Source organism: Artemia sp. Qi Xiang Cuo, chromosome 3, assembly GCF_049724085.1.
Source record: "Artemia sp. Qi Xiang Cuo chromosome 3, ASM4972408v1, whole genome shotgun sequence".
Classification (NCBI taxonomy): Eukaryota; Metazoa; Arthropoda; class Branchiopoda; order Anostraca; family Artemiidae; genus Artemia; species Artemia sp. Qi Xiang Cuo.
In genome coordinates, this window is record NC_142796.1 from 72,056,977 (window position 1) to 72,071,919 (window position 14,943).

Genomic DNA, 14,943 nt, shown 5'->3' on the forward strand with positions numbered 1-14,943 from the left:
AGGGCCAAAGTTGTACAGACGTAAGTGTGAAATAAACTCCTCAACCCATTTTCGGCCATAAAATCATAAAATTAAGGGCCAAAGTTGTACAGACGTAAGCGTGAAATAAACTCCTCAACCCATTTTCGGCCATAAAATCATAAAATTAAGGGCCAAAGTTGTACAGACGTAGCCTAAGTGTGAAATAAACTCCTCAACCCATTTTCGGCCATAATATCTCTTTTTCGGTTAAATTTGAATAGAAAAGGACCAAATAGAAATTTTGAGCTTTATTTACAGCAGTGTCGTCATTTGGGAGGGGCTGGATGAGGCTGTAGTCCCCCTCTGATTTTAGGAGGGGCTCCAAATCAGTAGTCACAATTATATTGATTTGACCTTAAGTGTGAAAAAATTGTGTTTTCGATTAAAACAAATCCGTTTCTAAAAGATCTGTACTAAACAACAATCTATTGTGAGCATCATTCCCAAACATATTTATTATTTCTATTTCATATTTCATGATATATTTTTGTTGTCTTGTTCTAAAAGTCACGGTGCCCGACTTTCATTACAATAAAACAAGGCGACTCAGGATCTGTAAGAAAATTATACATGTCGGTTATGCGATTCTGGGCCAATGATCCCCTCTATATATGCGTATTATGTAATCTTTATTTCTTTGAGTGTGTTCTTGAGTGTGTTCTGAATTGTTTTCTAAATCGTATGTGACTTAGGTCTTCTCTCTTTCTGGACTTTGTAAATAGAACACAATTTTGTAAAACGACAGATTTTTTGCATTCATAGTAGCCATAGACATATTATTGCTAATAGACACCAGACCGCTTGAGATTTTACATGTTCCTTGCGCTTTTCTTACTCCAGTTAACGCTTTAAATTCGAAATTTCATTCAAAATGGTTATTTCATGAATTTTGTTTCTGTGTTTGTCTTGAAATTTATCTTCTTGAATTTTGAGACAATCAAAGTGAGAATTTCAGACCAGTTATTTTTTATGATTTCAGGAAGGATAAAAATGTATTATATAAAAGGACAATTCAAAAAATCGATAAGAAACTTAAAGGACATTACCTATTCTTACATACCCAAGATTATAACAAAATGAAAATATGGAAAAAGCACAATATTTGTTAATAGACTTGGCTTGAACCAACTTACTGCAGCTACGCGAGATAAAATTATTGACATGCAACCTGAAAAAGCTTTTGATGTAATGTTTCATAAAGCAAAAGAATTTTCTCGTGAGTGCGGCCTCACTGGAGACCTTTTGCAAAATTTTCAGAATTCTGGTTCTTCATGAAACAGACCAAAGCGTGCACAGTAAGTAGCTTCCAGCTTACCTGATTTTGTAACCTTTGTCGATTTTGGGAAAAAGCAACCACGCTGTACTGAAAGAATCAACTAAAGATACTATCGACTTTTTAGGCAAAAGACCAGAAGATCTCTTAGAACTTCACAATTTAGTAAAGGTAATGTTGATAGCATATTCTGAAATTTTGAAAATCATACAAATCTTCATTACTCTGCCTATCACAGCGGCGTGTAATGAGATTATTTCCTACATTAATCCTGATTAAAACCTTTTTAAGATCTACAATGGGTGACGAAAGGTTTAGTGATCTGATGTTGGTGTTTAATGAACAACAAAAAAATGTGTGAAATCGTCGGATTTCGAGGCTATGGTTGGTATTTTTGGAAAAATGAGACCTCGCTGATTCCTAGTTTTACAATAAAACTGTTAATTACTTTCCAATTTAAGTTTTCTGTATTCATTAAAAACTTTTAAATTGCTTCTTACTTGTTACTAGTTGATTTTGGCAGAGGTCTGTGTCAACCACTGTGAAGGAAAGTTGCTCTTAAACAACTATGGGCCGGCAACTTTGAGGGGCCTACGGAGGTTGCTTAGCCTCCCCCCCCCTTAGTTCAGAATGAAAGGACACTGATGATTTACAGTCTAGTGGATACACATTAATTGTTTCTAAATTGTAAAGCCACCATCAATTGATAACATCCAATTTCTTCATGTAATACTCATTCTATTTATAATTTATAATGAAAAGTGCCAAAACAGTGACTATAGTTTATACGTAACAAGTATTTTAAGAAAAAATTTTGCTATTATTATTTATAACTGGGATTCTTTGCGATTCACTATTTTGGTTGTCTTCTAACCTAGGATTTTCAAGATTCATTTTCATTGGTATTTCAAACATACAATAGTATTTGAGTTACTCCCGCCGTTTACCCGCGCCGTGAACTCAAACATTATGGAAAATATAGGTTGCCAGTTCGCCTGCGAGTCCAGGGGACTCTTCGGTCATGTGTCAATCCTAAAATTTGGTCGTCCATCTGATACTAAGCGGGCAGGCCTGTTACGTTAAGATCACTTGTTTGCCTGTGAGTCCAGGCGACTTCAATACAAACCTGAAACTGCATTACTACGTCATACCCTTTAATACTTTTGCTGTAAAAATACTTAAACTTTAACATAATTCTTTTTTCAAATAACTTGAGTCACAACTGAAAATTTAATAAATACCAAAATTATTTTGTATGTGCCAAATTTCATAATGTGAATTTGTAAAAAGTGAGATCCATTTTTAACAAAACATTTTATAGAAGAAGTAAAATATGTTGGCAGTTGATATTTTCTAGATATGTTTCAAAACGAATGTTTCAAAGCTCAAAATGGATCCAAGTCTTTTCGAAGAAAGTAAAAGCTTTAAAAGGCGAGCTATTGGGGTTCTTAGTGTGAAAAACAAAAAGAAGAAAGAGATGTCTTTATTAGAAGAGATAAAAATGCAGACTATGTCCTCTTTTGCCACACCAAAATTAAATACTTCGAATGGCCAGCTGTTTGTAGAAACAGCTGGCCATTTGTTCAGTGCCTTAGCCAAAATAGTCAAGTATATGCAAAGGATATATCTGGAGAGAAAATACCACTCACTAAGTCTTGAAGAAATACTGGATGAGACAGGTCAGCTGGATATTAGTTCCAACACAAAAACATGGCTGGTAAAAAAAGGTCTCCCAGAAAATCCAAAATTAGAAATAACGAGTGAGAATAAGTACAGATACAAGCCTGTATATAACATCAGAAGTAAAGATTCGTTTTTGAAACTCTTAAAAACGTATCATTCACAAGGCCTTGGGGGAATCTCACTAAAAGATATTCAGGAATCACTGCCAAATTCTGAAAAGATCTTAAATCGCCTTCAAGAAGAAATCATTTGTCTCCCTGGTGCTGATAAAGACGAAGTGCTATTCTTCCATGATGATGATGATGTTAGTTTCGAAGTGGATGAGGATATTATTAAAGAATGGCGACTAGTGCCCGTTGACATAGATGACGAGAAAATTGAAGAATATTTGCAAAAACAAGGCATGACAAGTATGGAAAATACAAAAAAGCGACAAATGGCCACTATTTCTAAGATGAAACAAAGAACACGGGGAAAAAGAGGGATGAAAAGGACTAGAGATAATGGTCATCTTGATGACATCTTCAATCTAGAAACTGACAGATGAATTTAAAACACCGAGTGAAGTTTTGAACCCTGCGCTAACAGTATTTCTTTTAGGGATCTCACGGAACTTGGACACTAGGGATTTTGTGACAACGTGAAATTTTATTAGTATTGCATGTTTATCTTCTATTTAATTGAATTTCGTTCTGTTGAAGCTTTTTGTAGCCATAGTCATTGAAACTTTTAACCATTAAATATCTATCTATCTATCTATCCATATTTGTATGATAACAATTTAAATTTCTCGTAATGATGGTCTAAGTTTCTTTTAATGCTAAAACAAATGTAAAAGGTGTGTTAGAAAACAAATGTGATAGATTTATACTTTTACATATCGCATCCAAAACAAAGGGTTGTTGTTTTTAATATTTAATGGCATACATAGGAGCCATTTGAAAATGGTAGAAGCTACATTTTAAGTGACAAACTTAGTATCCCAAAGACACGCATATTTAGAGACATGTTAAACTAGTAGAGTGCAAATACGGGTTTGACTTCAACTAGGTAGACCGGAGATACCTGATATTAAAGCACACTTTCTATTGATGTATTGGGTATAGAAAACCTCACACAGCCGTGAGCGTAGTGAAAATTTGTTGTACACGGCCGCAGTTTCAAACGCAAAAAATCTCACCGTTCCTCTGTAAGACTGAGAATACTTAACATATATCCCTGTTGTTGTGTTATAGTTGGCTCGGCTGTTTTGGCCGTATCTTTAAGGTACAGTACTCAGTCTACCAGTAGATATAGCACCAATACAAGTACAATATATTATGACAATAATTCAGAAATATGAAATAGAAATATGTCATTTTCAAATAGAAATTTGTCATAGAAATATGTCATTTCATTACTGTACTGCAAAAGAAATTCACGGAGAAGCCAAACAAATGAGTTTAGTTTAAATATTTGGGGGGTTTTAAAACATTTTTTTGTACTTGATATTTTATGTCGGGATTTATATGAAGAATTTACAGCTTATTAAGGTTGTATGCATCCAAAACAAGTAGATGTACTAATAGAATTCACTTAATATTACGAAAACAGTGCCTCTCCCCACAAAGGAGGGCACAAACGTTGATAATCTAAAAAGATTGAGGAAGTTAAAAGTGAAGTTAATTTTAAGTTGAGAATACTTTCCGGGTTGCAGCGGTAGCTAGCAACCTAGTAAGAGAGGATCACGTCCAATGTTAAGAAATATAATAGCCCATAACCCCCCCCCCCCAAAAAAAAAATTCAGGTCAAAACAAAAAGTACTCCATTAGAACCCGCCTTGTCCGAAACCCCTATATAGAAAACTTTCTGTTCCTTGGCTTGAACAGCAAGGGAAATATTTTGGCTTGAAGATCAAGAAAGGTGACAGCTACTACAGCATTCTGCCTAAACGGCATCTTTTTTTTTCTTTTTTTTCCAAGCAAGATAGCTTGGCACTGGAAAATCGTAGAGTTTTTCAATGGCTCATTTTAAAGGAAATTAAAGGGTTAGAAACCTTTTGTATTTAAACCAAACTATTCTTAAAATAGAATCATTTTTTACGAAAAACTGTATATTTCATGTTAAAGATTGATCAATGACGTCATAATCGTAGGATGTAGCCATGTGGTCTCTCACTATTCCAATTAAGAAAAAGCCATAGGCTTTTCCTGTTTGTAATTTTTTTTATTTAAATATTAATAGGGTTAAAAACCTTTTGTAATTAAAACAAATTTTATATAAAGGATCGATACTGTAAATTAGAATTTCATGGTTTTATTGATAGCTGAATTACAAACTAAAAGAATTCAACCCAAGATAGTCTTGAAATGTCAATGTCATTTAAATGAAAATGTCATCGAAATCTCTGCAAATATGAGTCCACTGACATTGAAATGTGTCAGATACTTTTTTGCAAAATTTCCAAGATGAAAGAAGATTCGTCAATGGATTTCCTTGTTGAATTGATCCGGGTTGCAGCGGTAGCTAGCAACCTAGTAAGAGACGACCACGTCCAATGTTAAGAAATATAAAAACCTATAACTCCTATAAAAAAATTCAGATCAAACCAGGAAGTATACCATTAGAACTGCCTTGTCTCCAAAACCCCTATATAGGAAACTTTCTGTTATTTTACTTTAATTAATTAAAAAATCTTTTTCTACAAAATAAGTTTTTCAAAGGAAAGTAAAGAACTGCATTAAACAAAAAATGAGCAAAAATAAAATAAAATAATCTAGCAAGCTCGAAACTACCACAAATCAGCATCGATAAATAAATGAAACCCAAAACGAACAGAAATTAAAATAAATAACAGAGTCAAACTCAAAACGAGCAGAAATTTAACATAACTTGGGCGCAAAACCCCTATGCCTTCTTAAGGCCAGAACAAAATTTGCACTTTACTGAAAAAATACAAATGAATGTGCATTGTCAGTTTAATAAACATATACTGATATTTAGTAATCAAAATGTTAAAATTATTTGATTTATTAAAGTTATAAAAGTAAAAATCTTTATTTTTTTTTCAGTAAAGTGCAAATTTTGTTCTGGCCTTGGGAAGGCATAAGGGTTTTGCACCCAACTTATGTTAATTTCTGCTCGTTTTGAGTTTGACTCGGTTATTTATTTTAATTTCTGTTCGTTTTGGGTTTCATTTATTTTATGAGTGTCCTCCTCAAAAACATATTTTCTATCTGGAAATCAACTAGCCTACGCTTAACAAAATGGTTATCTCAAAATTTTGATTGGATGTGTTTGTGTGAATGATGGACGTGGGGGGGGGCTAATTGCCCTCCAATCACTTTCAACTATAAAAAAGGGCACTAGCCCTTTTAATTCCAATCAAATGAGCCCCTTTTGAAGTTTCTATGACAACGCCTTCTATAAAAACCTTATATACCCCAGGACATAACTCAAAACCCTTGCACTGAGGGTTGTTGGGGAGTATCCTCCTCAAAAACATATTTTATATCTGGAAATCAATTACGCTGAACAAAATGGCTATCTCAAAACTTAAATTGGATGTGTTTGGGAGAATGATGGGCATGGGCGAGAGGCTAGTTCCCCTCCAATGACTTTTGACTATTAAGAAGGGAACTAGCCCTTTGAATTTCCAATCGAATGAGCCTGTTTTGAAGTTTCTACGACAGCGCCTTCTATAAAAGCCTTATATGCCTTATAACCCTTGCCCTGAGGGCTTTGCGGGGAGTGTCCTGCTCAAAAACATATTTTCTATCAGAAAATCGACTACGCTGAACAAAATGGCTATCTCAAAATTTTAATTGGATGTGTTTGGGGAAATGGTGGGCGTGGAAGGGGTGTTAGTTACCTTCCAATCACTTTCGACTACTAAAAAGGGCACTAGCCATTCAAGTTTGTAATCGAAAAAGCCCTTTTCGAAGTTTGTACAACAACTCCTTCGATACTGAGTGCCCTGGCCAAAACAAGAAAATAAATAATACATTGTCTTAACATCGTTCTTTACTTAGGCATTGATTTTGAGTTAATTACGCAATTTTTAAGTTTTGTTCAGTGCTTGAGGCAAATTATTGAACATTTAAAAGGAAGCTTCAAAGTCTTAGGAGTAATAGGAGTGAAAGATAAAATTGGGCTAAAAATAAAATATAAAATTGACAAGAGGTGAATAGATTGTAGGAGTGGTGTGAGAAGATCTTCGCTTTCGTTGCTGGTTTTAGCATTTATTACTATTAAAATGAAAACTGAACATGAAGGAAAGATGAAAAAAGATTTGAAACAAAATATAATATGTGAATAAGTTGCAAGAATGGTATTTGCAGATCTTTGAACTTCATAATTGACTAGTAAAATTTTATTTTACCTTTTTTTGCCTTTTCTTGTTTTAAGTTACGTATTTGATGTGTATATTGGGAAAAAAACTCAAGTTTTTCTTCTAAATTAGCCTAGCGGTGCGTTTTTTAAATGACACCAATTTACATCTTTCTGTGTCTGAAAATCAGATATGTCTGACTGAATATCTTTTCAAAAAAAAAGGATTCTACACAAACGAGGAAGATTATCTCTAGAAATACTTTTACTTTGTGGAGTTGAGAATGTACTGTGGACACTTGTTGCCTTTTAGTTTCAAAGGGTGCCGCTGTAGATACCTTGGATTATTACCCTGGGTAAAATAGATGTAACTGAGTTTCTCATGCAAAATTAGGCCAAACCAAATGTGAAGCATAATTTCAAGGGAACGACTCGCTGCTGAAAATGGCAGCCTGGAGATTTATTGTCTTCTATTTTCAAAGGTCGCCATTATAGATGGTCTAAAGTTTTACGATTGAGTACATACTGCCACATTTAAAGATCAAATGTATATCGGTGGATTTTTATCATGGTTGCGGCGGTAGCTACAACCTTGTAAAGGACGTTAAAAAGTGATCAGCCGATTTTTAGGTTCCATTGTTTGATATTTCCCTAGCGAGTAAAAACACAAATCAAAAGGTCATACTACTTCGCATAAATATCCGCCGTAACAAAGAATTTGCGACGATTTTATTTTTGCTTAAGTCTCGTATTGCTTAATTACAGGCTCAGCGGCCTGGAATTTTCGTTTACCTGCTATCACGTCTACTCAAAGCAATGCAAAATATATTTTGCATCCCTCATTCTGAGTTTAATATTCCTAAAGCACTGTTTCAGGAGAGACATACCCAAAATTTCAATTTGGGAGCATGGGGGGAGGGGGGTCATTCCTAGAATATTTTTGTTATAGACAATTTCTATATTTGTTGTGATACAATTTTTGTAAATCATAGGTTCTGAGGTACATAGAACTCATAAAAACAATATTTGTGCGAAGCTAATTGATTGTATTCGATCACACAAAAATATCAAAGATGATTTCACAACCGATTAGATTGTGCCGTTGACTTTTCACAAGGTTAAACTGCTTGATCATCTAGTCTTACAAGTTCCTCATAGACGCTCCATCTACCGCATGATTTTCCATTTAAAGTAAATGTTGTCTAATTTCAGTAATTTTCTAAATTTTAAACCCTTAACAGGCCAACGGCGGATCCAGGACTCTTTTTAGGGGGGGGGGGGCAAAATAGTTTGATCCAATAAACTTGGGTTAGGAGCAAGTTTAATTAACGCAAAATTGCGTTAATTAAGTAAATTACACTACTTTAGACTACGTTAGGAAAGGAGGCGCCCCCCCCCCTGGACCCGCCACTATAACAGGCTGCAAAAATGAAGGTTAAATAGTTGGAGATTCCTAAATATGCTCACTGAATCTGGAAAAAAAGGACCGTTCTTGTAGGTCCTTTTACGAAAAAGTGTAATGAGTGCGATTATTCCAAACGTTAGGAAACTTCGGTTTGAAATTGAAACTCGCAATTTAAATAAAAGAAGTTAAATATCTCTATTTTCGAGGAATTTTAACCTTTTCTTAGATCGTCAAGGAGACAACTTTCGCCTGAAAAGAATCTTACCTTTCGTTTTTTATCAAAAACACAGCAGTCAAAAGCATTACATTAAAACTCTCCATTCAAGATTCTCGAGGTTTCATCGACATTACTTTCATTTTTAATATGTATACATTGGTTCATTTTTTTTTAAAAGGGACAGTAGCAGAAGAACCGTAGCGAAAATTCAGTAACTAATTCAGTAACTAAAAATATAGTAACTAATCGAACAGGAAACAGGAAATGTTGGATTAAGTTATATTACATTGGGTATCACTTATCCAGAAATCTACAGCTCAGGACTAAAATCTTTTCCAGATATGGAAAATCCAAAGTAGTGGTAGCCTTGCAATTATTCCAGAGTTCTGAAAAAAAAACTGATACGCCATATGGTGTCGATTACCATATTTTCCTAAAAAGCCACTTTTCTCTTTTAAAAAACAACTTAAGAAGCGCCTTGTTTGGTATGCTTTAATTTCAGAACCAAAGCATGACAAAGTTTTACAACAAAATATAACAAAACTCGATTCTAGAAAAGGAAAATAACACACGAATAATAGCTAAGCTTTGACTACGCGTTCCAAGGTTCGGCGCCCAAAACAGAAAAAAGCAAGCAACTGCAATATTTAAAAAAAGTAGAGAAGCGATTGCATCAACAGTATTCATCATTCGCCTCCACTCCAAACCAAACGTCAGCTGCAAAAACAGTCAATCCGGAAGAGCCTGAAAATCACCTTAAAGGAGATGAAAGAACCACTTCCCCCCTCAAACTATTAAAATTTTTCATGTTTCGGAGTAGGATTAATAATAAATAAAGCAAGGAATACATACTTTTAGAAGGTTGATAGCTACAAAGAGAGTTTATAGTCATGAAGACACAGGGAAGACGAAAAAGAAGAAAAGACAGGATTTTAATGGATAGAAAAAATACTTAAGTCAAAAAATGCAGAATTCATTTTGGCAAGAATGACCTAAATATTATTTTATTTCCTTTTTCAATGAACACTGACTTATTCCAGGTTGGATGTAATATCGTGAAGTTAAGAGAATAACCATAAACTCCGACTGTTTCTTTACAATTTTATATCACCCATTGACAGAGCACAACTTTAAAGTTTTTGGTAAATACTGACAACGATGAACTAGATAAGACTTAAATAGTTTGTCTCACTGATCTCATACCGAAATATATCAGACATTTCCAGGACGCCTCAGAAACTGTTGAAATACCTCGGGCATTACAAACTAGAGCTTGACCCATAATTAATTGAAAAACGCGGTTTTGGCGTTATCAGAGTTAAACTACACGAAATTTATTTTAACACTGTTTAATTAATTTTTGATTATCTATGTCCCTTACTTCTTCTGATGTAATCACAGACTATTTGCATCAGAATAACATACTACGGGATTCGCCAACGAATTCATTTAATTGAAAAAATTACGAATCAAAAGTTAATCAAAAATGTTTTCAACCAGGCTACTCGGTACGGCGAAATTATTTAATACCAATCAAATCCTATTCATTAATATATACTGATAAAAATCCTGATCACAACAGTACCCAAAAAGTATGGGCAACTTGTGAGACGGGAAACTGGCCCAAATCTAAAAAACGGGGCCATCTACTATTTTCCTTGATTTTCCTCAAGAACCTGAGATCAGACACTTATTATTAAAGTATTTCTGCCAGTAACACTAATTTTGTTTTATTATTACATTAAAAATGCTAAGAAACACCAAACGTTGGATGCCGTTTGTGTTTTTTGTCGGCACTAGCGCTAGTTTCCACGCTAATAAGTTACCTATACTCTTTGGCAGCAGTTACAACCAAGTAAAGATCGACTTACTACAGATGGCAGCAAAAAAAACGGGCTTGAAAAAACTATCAAGAGACAAATATTCCTAATGTAAGATTATTTTGAAAATTCAACGGTAATTAACAGTAATTAAGAGAATTTTTTTACACATCAAAATCCTCCCTAAAACAGCATTCAACTGAAATAATATGTACTATTGAAAGAGAAAATATTTGGATGGAGCTGTTTAAAAGAAGCTCATTTTTCTCTTTGACAAGAAAGAGAAGGAAAATTTACTATATAAGGAATTATACTTATTTTGGTGGTTTTTCAACAAATTATGAATTTCAAGCAAATAATTGTACGTCATGATAAAAAACAATGAACTGGGAAGGGTATAGCATTATGCAGAGAAAACCCCACCCAAATTGAAAATAGAATTATTCACAACGGTTGTGATTTTGAGAGACTAAAATTGCAGTTGCTTTGCCAAAAACGAGCAATTTGAACTAAATAAGTCAACATATTCTTATTATCGACCAATCTCTTCTTCAGCCTTGATTTCTATTTTACTTTCGTCAGCTTTGTCTACATTCATTTTCTGTGCTTCTTCACTCGCTTTTAGTTGTCTCTTTTCATATTCGGATTTAAAGTTGTCGATGTCTTGTTGACTGAAAATAAAGGAAATATTAACACAAAAGGGAAATTATTGAAAACACAGAAAAAGATGTCATTTTTTTATTTCTTTCATGAAAACTTATCAAAAACTACCCATTCAACTAATTATCAATAAGGATGTCTCATCTCTTACGTAACAGTAAATTCAAAACTGATCTCCATTTATGACCGAATTCCTAGTGAAAATATTAGTGCCCTAGGCTTGAAATCCTGAAGACAGGGGTTCGAGTCCTCGGGTCACTGATTATTTGGTCTGGGACGGGTGTCAATGGTGTAAGCTCAGCTAGAGTCGAACCAGTCGACCCCCAACCAAGCGTTGCACTCCCGGCCGAAGGCAGAAAATCAGGAGATCAATAGCAGCGCAACGCAGACCATTGGAATTCGAAAGCATGTTGCATAAGATTTCTTTTCTAAGAAAGAAGAAAACACAAAAAACTTAGAAAAAAGAAAAGAAAGAAACACTGTTGTCAAGCAAATGAACCCTCATCAACATTTTTACCATTTATACCAAGCGTTCGCTAATTTATGTCTCCCCTTCATATCTATATAGCTCTCATAAGCTATGACTATTTAATTTTACTTTACGCGAAAATAAGTAAAAAATCTCTTTTCCGGCATTTCATAAAACTAGTCTAAGGCACACATGATATATTGATACTTATTTTCACTAAAAGCATTTATTGGCCATGGTTAATACAAAAATACTCAAAAGCTTTTTGTTCTTTTTATACGCTTAAAATTTCTCAGAAGAACTAATAGGTGGAACTTAGGTTAACCGAGAAACATTTCACACAAAACTCAGAGGACATAAATTGGTACACATGAATTTCCCACGATGTAGTGGTTTAGAGAATATTAAACCTAATGTTCCTAAACCGGTCTTGGGTTCAAGATGGCAGCATTGTTTTCACAAGACGTCAGTTTGGGCGAGTTGTTACAAATAGTACTACCGTACCGTTTCTGGTTACCGTTTACCGTACCGTTTAGGAGCTGTGGTACATATTTGTCCTGAAAAACAAAACTTGAGAAATTTTCTACTATTCTTACGGCATATTGCAAGCGAAGATAGTAAATCTAACTTCCTTTTCAGTATATAGTACGTTTTAAAAGATATGGGAAATTTTATCAACTATGGTGGAACCAACAAATTTGTTTAGGTGATACTTCTCTGTAATAGAAAGTACTAGAATTCCATAGTTGGTTTCTAGGATAGAACAAAGCAAAAGACACAAACTTGGACACCCATCATTCTCCTTATTGATATTACTGAGTCTTCCTTCATTCTTCGAAGCGAAAAGACATGTTTTTGGACATTTCAAAGCACTTCGGAATTTCATTATTTCACTGCCATGAACTTTAATTAATTCAGAAATTATGGAAGTTTCACAATAAGTGAAATAGTAAAGTTCAACAGATTAGTGGAAGTGATAAGCTCACTGTGGGTGATTAAGACTTGATTATTTTCTGTCGAAAGAAGTGCGCAAAAAAGTATGATTTATGGACATTTGGACAGTAAGCCCACCTGAGAAACAGTAAACGTGCAAACAGGGTTCACAAATATGCCCCCATGCGAGTAAGTTTCTGTTTTTTTGCTTTTTATTAGGCTACGAGATGACGGAAGTTATTTTAGCATCGATTCAGGCATTATCCGAAAAGTTATAAGTGATGGATTCGAAGCTAAATAGCCTGCAAAAGGCTGAGAACTCAGCAAGTAGGGCAATACAACATTTGTCAAATGAATTGAGAGTTGAAATGACGGTAATAAAATCGGAAATATCTGCAGTAAAAACTAGAGTCCAAAACACAGAGAAACTAAGTACACTCCAGGACTTCCGTATACGAATTCTCGAGAAGGAAGATCCAAGCGATGATTTGTTGATTTATGTATTGCAGGAAAGCAAAGCCGATATTTCTTTTAAAGAAAAGTTAGCACAATATCGTGCAAGAAGGGTTCCCCCAAGTAATATCCGGCATCAAGATTTACAGGATGTTTCCAGATTGCCAGCAAAATCGGGACCACGTCCTATACTTTTCGGTTTTGAAATGCGTATCAAAGAGACATTGTTTTGCAAAACGGTAGAGTTTTTTGACAGGAACTGGTGTATGTGACACCGTAATATTCACCTGAAGAACAAGCGATTAAAAACAAGATAAAATTAGTATATCAAGAGAGATGCATCAAGAACCTGAAACCTAGGTGGAAGGGAATGAAGTTAATAGTTAATGAAACCACTTACGAGTATAATAGAGAAACTGGCACTATGCGATAATATAATTGACATGATCAAGTTGAAGCCACAAAAAATCCAGACAGAGGAAACGAGATCTCAAACTCGCAGGGAAAGAACAAGCAGTTTTCGGTCTCAATCAGGAGACACAAAAATGCGATCCTTGTCAATAGAGACTGATGTGTCAGAATCTGGATCAAACTTTGAGAGTAAGGGTGAAGATAACAACTACCAAAACTCAAATAAACGAAATCTAGGCCTCAATAGCATTGTAGAACAATAGCCAAGTAAGGCAGCAAGAAGGGAGAATGATTGAAAAACGATGAAAAATAGGAACTGGCGGGCCATGGGAAACAATTTGAACGTTTTTTGTTTGGTCATTGGAATATTCAAGGTCTCACAAGTGAAAAGTTGAAAAGGATTAAACAAACAAACGATTTTGACGTGTTGGGTATTGTAGAGACGTGAAAGTTTGAATATTGAGGGATGTAAAGAGTTCAAAGCAAGCAGGAAAAAAAAAGTAGAAATAATAAAACATACAGGGGCCTATCTGCGTTCGTGAAAGAAAGAATACTTGCTTCAGTTAAAAGACTAGCTAGTAAATCTGAAAATGTCGTGTGGATTATGCTTCGTTTACAGTGCTCAGTAATGTATATTATGTTAGATTCCGTATATTTACCGCCTCAGTCTAGCTCATATTCAAACAAAGATACTTGGAAACTTCTGTCTGAGCAAATGGCTGCTCTACGTTTGAAGTACCCGCGCACGGGATTTATATTGATGGGGGATTATAATGCGTACTCGGCTGATTTTTTAGACCAACGTGAAACTTGTGATGGCTTTAATTTTGCAGATCCTTTAATTCAAGAAGAAGAAAGTTTGGAGAGTTTAAGGGGAAGACATACAAAGGACTAGCGAAGGAGAAAAAAAACTTGGGGAAGTGCGCTTCTACATTTTTGTGGGGAACACAGTTTGATTAGGGTTAATGTGAGGGTTAGAAAGTATAAGCAGATAGGACAATTCAAATTTCTGTTAGCTAAGAACCAAAGTTTAATTGATAATACTTTAGGCTTTGGTTGTCTCTTGTCGTTCTGTCTGGGTTGTGAGGCTATGGAAATAGTTGGCACTAATTAACTGCCATAGCTGTTAGAGACCAAACTGGAAGATCGTCAACGAAAAAATAAGGTTACAGAAAATGTTTTGAAAAATAGGGTACTAGATTTAAGAAAAAATGTAAAAAAAGAGAGAGAGCAGTAGATATTTATAATGAAGAGTTATTTAAGGTTAATGTAGGAAACGAAAATTTAGAG

General features: G+C 34.6%; 1 protein-coding gene and 1 pseudogene across 2 annotated transcripts in view; one reads left to right on the forward strand and one right to left on the reverse strand.

The window, feature by feature from the left end:
• Positions 1-2,684: 2,684 nt before the first annotated feature.
• Positions 2,685-3,524, forward strand: LOC148954497 (general transcription factor IIE subunit 2 pseudogene; annotated as a pseudogene).
• A 5,867-nt stretch (positions 3,525-9,391) lies between these two features.
• The window catches only part of clu (clustered mitochondria protein homolog), an 84,988-nt gene continuing 79,436 nt past the window's right edge, over positions 9,392-14,943 (reverse strand). For both annotated transcript variants that reach the window (XM_089086551.1, XM_089086550.1), the window contains exon 20: positions 9,392-11,398. In XM_089086551.1, the coding sequence (XP_088942677.1) occupies positions 11,260-11,398 (139 nt within the window). In that variant the 3' untranslated portion in view covers positions 9,392-11,259. The remainder of the gene's footprint in view (positions 11,399-14,943) is intronic.